Source organism: Esox lucius, chromosome 19 (genome assembly GCF_011004845.1).
Source record: "Esox lucius isolate fEsoLuc1 chromosome 19, fEsoLuc1.pri, whole genome shotgun sequence".
In the NCBI taxonomy this organism is placed as follows: domain Eukaryota; kingdom Metazoa; phylum Chordata; class Actinopteri; order Esociformes; family Esocidae; genus Esox; species Esox lucius.
The window spans coordinates 12,877,501-12,886,353 of record NC_047587.1 but is presented as its reverse complement, the minus strand read 5'-3'; the positions used below and the strand labels follow the sequence as shown (position 1 = coordinate 12,886,353).

Below are 8,853 nucleotides of genomic sequence, written 5' to 3'. Positions count from 1 at the left end.
AGTTGAAAAACATCTGTTGTATGTTTTCTGATGCAGAATGTATATATTTGGATATCCTTTGTGTGCGTGCGTGGGTGCGTGTGCGTGTGTGCGCGTGCGTGCAAATCAGAGGATAGTTGACTTCCTCACAAAATACTTTTAATGTTAGGGTTAGAATCAGGGTTTAAGGTTAGGTTTAGATTAAGGGTTTGAATTAGGTTTTTGGTGTGAAGCTTAGAGGTTCAGGGTTAAAGGAATGTTTTTTTAATGATACTGTATTACGACCTAAGATGTGTGTGTGAATGTATTGCATCAACCATGGTAAATCATGACTAGTGAGGATATTTAGCCAGATATTTAGCCTCACTTTTATCAATGACTGTTTAGGCTTTGGGGTCAGGTTGTCCAATGTTGGCGAGGGTCAGGCTTTATGGTTTAGGGTTGAGTACAGGGTTAGATTTTGGGGGTTAATGTTAGGGTTAAGTTTAGGGGTGACAGAAAATAGTTTTTCCTTCATGGAAATACATTTTGGCCCCCAGAAAATCTTCATGTAGAGTGAAACAAGTGGGTTTGCGTGTGTGAGACAGAGGATTAAAGAATGAGAGGGAGTAAAAACAAAAAGGGTCCAGGCATCTTTATGCATTTATCATCTTGAATTTAATTCTCTTTTCTCTGGAAAAAAATAATAAAATCAGCTCAAACATACGGAGGGCACCCCCAATGGCATGCCACACCAACAACAACAGGTACCCACAAATAAAGTAATATCATACAAAACGTCTCTTAGGTAGATAACACTGTTAAATAGACAGCATGTAGACTCAGTACATATTCATTAAGCATCTCTAGGAGCGCCGACGCAGGGTCAGGTCCCCCTTGTGCATATTCCACAAAAAAAATAAAAATCTTAATCTCTTCCTGCAGCTGCGTCTGATCCGTGCTGGTCTCAACCGATGCTAGACCAGCACTGCTACAATGAAACACAAACACGGCCCTTAGAATAGCACTGAGAGCACCCTGAATAGAATACAAAGTTTGTGTCCAACATAAGAAGCCTATTCCCTACATAGTCCACTACTTCTGAACAGAACCCCATTGGTGCTTATTTGGAAAAAGATAAAAATAGTGCACAATCTAGGGACTAGGCTGCCAAATATGTACACAGTTGAGGAGTACAGCAACTGTAGGTGTGCTTGTGCCCCCACCATACAGAGCAGGCATGCAACACAATAACAAGGAACCAAACTAGCATTGGTGGATGGAGGATGGAAGTGAATGAATGACTGGCCGGACAGACAGCTGAACGAACTGGAGTATCATTGAGCAGATGGATGGATGAAAGAGCGGCCGAGGGAAGACATGGCCGTGCGGAAAAGGTCTTCTATGCCTCTTCGGCCTCCATTTTCTGGGTTATTACACGCCTTTGGGAGGCGAGAGGACACGTGGCGCAGTACAGAAGAGGAAGTGATTGTTATGCGGTGTTAACAGGTGTGTTCGAGGTCGTTGGCAATGCAGTCGTGCTGCACAGACGACCGGTTTTCTCAACCGTAATCATAGGAGTCCTGAACCGGCAAAAAAAAAAAAAAAAACACCTAACACATTGGTGTAGATCTAATGTCAGTCAGATCTGCATCAGATCTCTGCTGCTAATGAAGCACTGGTGTCCATGAATGATCCAATCATTCGTGCCATGCAACCATAATGGAATGCTTCCCATTTTCCTTACACTTCCCATTATTAATTTTTTTTTAATTGGTGATTGGTGATTTATGACGAGACTACATCATACTGGAATGACATGTCATTGTAAGAACACCCCAGCCATTCCTTATTGGCTTCCTGCCTCTACAGAATGGCACTGAGCATGACATCTACTGACAATGTGCAGGGCTTTTCCCCAAGCCAATACCTCGGAGGTACACAGTATTTTATGTTGACAAGGTGTGTAAATTGTCACCGCAGAGATGGACATGTTGGCCATAGAGATGGATATAAAATGAAATGAATGGCCAGGAAATATATTTGGTGTTTGAATATGGTACCACGCACAGCAAGATAAGAGAGAAATCCCAAAACTCCAGCATGCCACAGCAATGACCTGTCTGCCTGTGTGTTACACGACAGGAGTTTTGAGACAAAAACCATGGAAATGATGATGACAAAACCACCACACGAAAAGGAAAAGTAAAACCACTTCAAAATAATTAAAAATCTATACACATTGCATGTTTTATTTTAAAGTGACTGAGCCAGTTAGAATCTTCTAGACAGTAGTTGGACTTTTAGCAGCAAATTCTCCCCAATAAATATAAATGTATAAACGTCTCTTTTTTTGGGGGCAGTTTCACTGATCTGGGCCCCCAAGGAGCCAAACTGTACTGTTGATATGGGGCCCTGGCAGGCAGGCAAGGTGGGAGCCACATTGAGGGCTGAGAAGCCCCCCCTCAGCCCCTGTAGACAACTATTTTTGTGGCTCAGTCTGTTGAACTGTACAGGTAGATAGGACGTCCTTCTCTGCTACACACACAGGAGGACCTAGAAGAGCATGCTCTGTCTTCTGTTTTTGCTGTTGCCTGATGAGAAAAAAAACAGCAAAAATAGATGATTACACAAGATGACAAACAGAGACTATGTGATACCTTTTGAGGGTATCCTTCACATTGTGGCACTAACACTGACCCTTGGGGGACTCCACTCACCTGACTCAGGGAAGTTAGAGCTCCTATAGCCAGGATCTCTCTGCAGTTGCACCTCCTTCAGTGTAAATAAGGATATGTCTGCCACACACACAGGGGGGAAAAATGAAACATACTAGGCAGGTTTGATGAATCATGTAGCTGAATACTTGAGATGGTAGACTGGCCCCTGGAACAGTTCAAAAATATGCAACTGTGCACCATAATTCATAATGAAATATAATGAGCGGGCTTCCTATATTGGTTCTGACAACGGAAACGTATGGTGGGAGTATACATTAGCTAGCTGGGCCTCCATTTAGTCCCTTCTAGTAGTGCATGTTCTGAATGTTAAAGCAATGTAAGCAGCCAGTTCATGTCATCCACCCAGGCCGTCAGCGCTCTAATGTCATTCTGCCCAGCCTGGTGGGCACTGTGTTGCCTGTTCACATATTGGTAAGGACACGACGTAGGGAGATTTATGCAGCTCGCATCCTCTTCTGTCTCTATGATGATGCATATGGCGAGGTTCTGCCAGATCAAAATTACAGGCTGCAGTTACACCTTTCGCTAACTGTTAGCAGAGCGCGTGTGTGTGTGTGTGTTTGTCTCACTCTCTGGCAGGGCGAGTGCACGCAGCCCCAGGCTCCTGAAGTAGGGCTGTCTCATCGCCTCATCCGCAGACATGCGCTTCTTGGACTCGTACTGGAGGAGCGACCACAAAGAAACATTGCATTACAGCCTCGTAGTGGAAAAGAAATGACAACACGGTGCAGATCATTTTCTGTCTCCAGGAAGCTGAACACAAGTTGGCCAGTTCATTTGGTTCACCCATCTAGAAGGGGGGCAGACCCCTTTGGAAAATCTGAAGAGCCAGCTGCACGTAATTCTGAAGATGCTCGACTGGGTGGAGGGTGGAGGATGGTGCATGTACTAAGCCGGGATTGGTCGGACCAGGCAATCATAGCCGCAGGAAGCAGGAGTGCCACAAACCCCTCCCCCCAATATCGTCGCAGCCTCAAAAAACCCAGACGAGATTCCCGAAATTCTATCGCAAGACTGCTACAGATTCGTGAGCGTTGGTGGTCTTATCCTTCGGCGAAGCACGTCACTACTGGCGATGGGCACGTTGCCGTCCGTCCATATCTGTAGTATATGTGCACTAGCACCATCAGCTGGCAATGCCTTTCCACCGATCGGTTGCCCAGCACTGGTGAATGCATGCCTGCTGAAGGCACCTCCGGTATTTAGCTGATAGTAGTGGAATCCAGTCATCTGAAATTGCCCATCCTCAAGTCCTTTCCACAGCAAGCCACAATAATAACTAAGTTCTCCCTCTCAATTTTCTCAGTTTTGTCTGGAAACATTTTAGAACTCTTGGCATAACACACGCAACTGCATCTGAAACCAAAAATATACACTCACTTTGAGAAATGACAGCAGCAGGTCAACGCCATCAGTGTCCAACCTGAAAACAGCGAGAGAAACGGAAAGAAAGAGAGAAACAGATAGGTGGAAACAAAGAGGGCAGAGAAGAAGAGTCAAAGAGAAAAATAGAGCCAGGGAGAACCAGAGGAGAGATGTCATTGCCTCATGGTGGTGTAACAAACTGTAGGAAGGAAGCAGAGTCAACTATTCCACAGGATTTCCGTTCAGGAAGTGACACACTCTCTCACACATAAGCTTGTCTTTCTACCGCTGTAGGGACCTGAGACCTAACCCTGGCCCAGAAATTAATGTTCCGTATTCCCAAACCTTAACCTCAATAATCAAAATGTTTTGCACAAATGTAAACCTAGTGTAATGTCTAACCCAAACCGATAATGCGTTAATCTAAAAGTAACACCACACCCAATGCATTTCCCTAAACCTAACCCCAAAGCCGGAAATAGAATTTTGCTAGTGCGACCTGCCCAAAAAAAACAACAGTATTTTCAGGTTTTACCATGTGTGAACTTCATGTCCCCACATGTACACGCACACTGTGAATCACTCACACAAAGCACAGCAAAAAAAAGCACACACACACACAGACACACATCTTACAAAATCCTTTTGTGAAAGCAGAATAGTAAGTAACATCTAGATACACCAAAACAGAAACACCGGAGTTTGACACAGGCCATTATGCTCATTTCCTTTGAGAAGATGACTGAGAGATGTTTTGTATGTATTACTTTAGATTTTCTTGAACCCTTATTTTAACCTGGAAGGCGATTGAGAACCAACTGTGGTTCACAGTGACAACCTGGCCTAAAGAATTGCAAGACAAAACACTGAAATTGCGAAACAAAACACTTAAGCCTAGTAGCTTCTCCATTGTGACGACACACACACATATTGCACATTAATGTCAATGACGGAGTAACTGTCAATTCGACTTAAGGGGAAGTCTAGCTCTCACGCCTATTAACCTTTAACCTCTCTGACCCCAGCACAGCCAGACAGCCATACATACCGGGGGGCGTGGTTGATGAGGGGCTGAGTCTTATACTTGGGGAATTTGTAGGACTTGAACTCATCCATGGAGGAGACTCCGGGCCATGTGTCTTCTGTGGGAGTGCCTGTTGGGGGAGGGGAGGGGGGGGGGGGGGTGTCATTCATGAAGATGTAAAGCATAGCAGCTGACACAGCCGATGACCGCAAAAAAAAAAACCTAAAAAAAGCCCAGACTAGGAAGTAGATTATGAAGAACAGGGTTGGCAGCAACAACCCCCCCCCCCCCCACCCCACCCTCCCCGCTAGCAGGCCTCGGATGAGCAGGGTCTGAAGACCTGACCCCAGTGGTCCAGTCCAAACGGGAGATTACACGGGACACATGCTTCACAATGGGACAGTGGACAGACGTCACGACCCTCTGCGGTCATTAAACATCCCATGGCGTCTATTGTACGTGTAGCAGTGTTCCACCACACAGTGTCACGCAACTCAATTCCCAAATTGGCCCTGTTACCACAATGGCCACCCGATCGCCCTCCCCCCATTCAAAACGGCCGTATAGCAACGCTCGCCTCTCCATCATATAGTGGATGCATGGTGATCATTTATCCAGGAATTAGTTGGTGTAGATAGGAGGAGAATCAGATGAGATTCCCCTCCCTTACTATGCAAAGCACTTTGGATGCCTGGAAAAACCCAGTCAATTACTTTAACAGCTGTATTTTTCCCAAAGTCAACTTGATGTGTCACACCAACGTCCATAAAAACCCGCACTTCCTTTGTTTCAGAGTAAAGAGAAGTGACGGTAACCGTTTCGGTTGTCCTGTTGTATTCCGGACAGCAGGTGGCAGCACTCACCCAGCAGTCTGAAGATGAGATGCAGCTCATCCTCCACAGTTGAACCGGGGAATAGGGGCCTCCCAGCAGCCATCTCATAGAATATACAGCCCACACCCCTGGGGTCAGGAGAAATGTTAGAGGTCAAATAGTTGTACAAGAACACAATATGACTTTACAACGAGCCTATAAAAATAAACACTCCAATGTATTACTCTTGTCCTCCACTGTAATTTAGATAAGGAACGCCAACGTTTGGTACATACAGGGATGGTACCGGTGTCAATGTAGGGCTCTGAATGGCTTTCAATTATGCATAAGTTCTTCTAATTAGATCCAAAGACCATGGTTCCTGAAGGCCCATTCTCAAGAGATGATGGTTCTGTTATCTCTGTCCCGGTTGTAGATTAGCTCAGCCCACTCACCACATGTCTATCTGTGTGGAGTACTCTGAGGAACCCAGCAGAACGTCAGGGGGTCGGTACCAGAGCGTCACCACCTCGTTGGAGTAGGTCTTAGTGGGGACTGATTTGGCGCGGGCCAGACCTGACAACACCAAAAACAATGAGTTACACACTGGATTTTCTTTTAAAGAGACTTCATTAAATAGACATGCTCAATTTAAGCTGAAAAATGAAATGATCAGAGACAGCACAGAACATCTGAAGTCAGCACGATTGTGTGAACAGGGGTATCTGAGGAACAGCCATTCAGAACCGGGGGAAGAGCCAGAACACAATTCTTACCAAAGTCGGCAAGTTTGAGTTCCCCTCGGTCATTGATGAGAAGGTTCTGAGGCTTCAGGTCTCTGTGGAGAACCTTTCGTCTGTGGCAGTATGCCAGTCCTCGTAGGATCTGAAACAAGAAGATCTGAAACAGAGCAACAAAGAGGTCAGACCTCTTACATCAGAGTCTGGATGGGTTCTTTTACTTCTTTTAAACAATAGAACCATTGCATTTGAAAACTTTGAGTAAAACCACTGTAGTTTTTCTTATATTTCAGTTTGATAACAGTAAAGAACTTTTCCACAATAGAGAAGTGAATGCTGGGAATTTCCAAATCCACAGCTGACATTCCACATGTCACCAGCAGGGGCAGAGAGACAGTAGGGCCTTGGCAGGCCTGCAGACATTCACCTTGACGTTTTGCATGCTCAAGATGTTCCCACAGTCATCCATGTACTGCTTCAGATCCTTGTCCTGAACAGGGAGGGAGAGGAGGAGGCATTCAGCCAATCAGCAAATGGCCACAGGTGACAGCGCCTGCCAGATTAACCGCCACCGGCTTTCCTGAGGCGAGTCAATACCGTATGAAATAAACTGCCAGAGTAAGGTGACACGATTTACTACGAGCCTTGACCACCTGGAGAGACACAGGGTGTGAAAGGATGCTACGCTCACCAGGTACTCAAACACCAGCGTCAGGGACTTGTCTGTGTGGATGATGTCATGCAGGGTCACTATGTTGGCGTGTTTCAGGTCCTTCAGTAGGGACACCTCTCTGATCGCAGTGCACGGCGCCCCCTCCTCATGTTCCAGTCGGATCTCCTTCAGAGCCACCAGGTTGTCGGTGAGTTTACTTCTTCCCTTGAACACTGTGGCGTACGTCCCCTGGAGGAAGAGAGGGGTTGTCGCTGTCAGTTAACCGCTTAAACATGAGCATGTGTCCCCTGAAGAGAGAGAGAGGGTGAGAAACTCTGACCACTGAATGAGATAATGTCACATCTGTGTCAGAGATAGAAAGACAGACACAGAAATACAGAGAAAAGAGAGAGAGAGAGAAAGAAATAGAGAAAGATAGAGACAGAGGAGAAAATTGCTGATCAGCCCAGAGAAGTGATTACTTGAGATCATGTACAGCATTACATTCAGACTGCACAGACAATCGATGACCTACAAATGACCTTTCATCCTAATTAACTACTTATCATGCATATTGAGTTGAGGTAAGGTAATTAGTGACTGCCTCAAACTGATCCCGTCTTAACGCTAAGCTATTATCTTAGAGGTTAGAGGTCAAGGTCTCACTGACGTCAGGGACCAGGTGAAGGAGGAACGTCTGTCTACATTACCAAAGAACATGAGAACACAAGCAGGTGTGAGATTAGGAGATTTAGGGGGAGACCAAAGTGGGAACACACTGAAATACACAAACCGACAAACTCACAAAGAGAAATGAAATACAAAGCAGAATCTATTCCACTCACGCATTGGAAATGCATCATTTGAATCCAAAAATCACATTAATATTTAATGGAATTGAAATGCTACAAAGTTTATATGTATCGACACAGATAAGATACAAATTGCATCGACTCCACACAGCAAAGGTGCCCATAACCACTGACACGGAGGAGTAGTTGTGTGAAAAGGAAACACCAACCCCTGGAAAGCGGTCTTGTTTTATTTATTCGGGGACAATTCCAACCCCATTCATTGATAAAGGTAACACAATTGAACAAATCGCGCCAAGTAAATATACCGTTGCAACAATTTATGAAATTAAAATAAACAGAAAAGTACACCTTTCCCTTTATCATCAAAGATTATTGATGCCAATGAGTCTGGGAAGGGTTACAAAGCTATTTGCAAGCAATTAGAAGTACACCATTCCACTGGCTGACGGATCATTGACAAATAGTGAAAATTCCATGGAATGGAAAGATGCTGATTGAAATCTCTAAGAACACCAGGGAAACTTCAAGCGAAAGTGCATGATTCACAACCTTTGTCCACACTGGATTAGAAGCCTCTGCTCTCAAAAAAGAAAATCAAGACAACACCCGGGTAAAGACCAAAACTATTGAAACAATATGTTTTGGACAGATGTATCAAAGGTGGAATTGTTTGGCGGCAATATCAGATGGCATGTTTGGAGAAAACGAAACCTTTTAACAGAAGGACCTCATACCAACAACAAAGC

The 8,853-nt window shown here is 44.9% G+C and overlaps 1 protein-coding gene across 1 annotated transcript in view; it reads right to left on the bottom strand.

Moving 5' to 3' along the window:
• Positions 1–598: 598 nt before the first annotated feature.
• Positions 599–8,853, bottom strand: part of LOC105021813 (cyclin-dependent kinase 17) — a 44,223-nt gene continuing 35,968 nt past the window's right edge. The window contains exons 7-16 of the mRNA XM_010889742.4: positions 7,332–7,541; positions 7,068–7,130; positions 6,677–6,800; positions 6,356–6,476; positions 5,952–6,049; positions 5,113–5,218; positions 4,080–4,122; positions 3,269–3,359; positions 2,679–2,756; positions 599–2,552 (exon numbers count right to left, since the gene is read on the bottom strand). Coding sequence (XP_010888044.1) covers positions 2,515–2,552; positions 2,679–2,756; positions 3,269–3,359; positions 4,080–4,122; positions 5,113–5,218; positions 5,952–6,049; positions 6,356–6,476; positions 6,677–6,800; positions 7,068–7,130; positions 7,332–7,541 — 972 coding nt within the window. The 3' untranslated portion in view covers positions 599–2,514. The remainder of the gene's footprint in view (positions 2,553–2,678; positions 2,757–3,268; positions 3,360–4,079; positions 4,123–5,112; positions 5,219–5,951; positions 6,050–6,355; positions 6,477–6,676; positions 6,801–7,067; positions 7,131–7,331; positions 7,542–8,853) is intronic.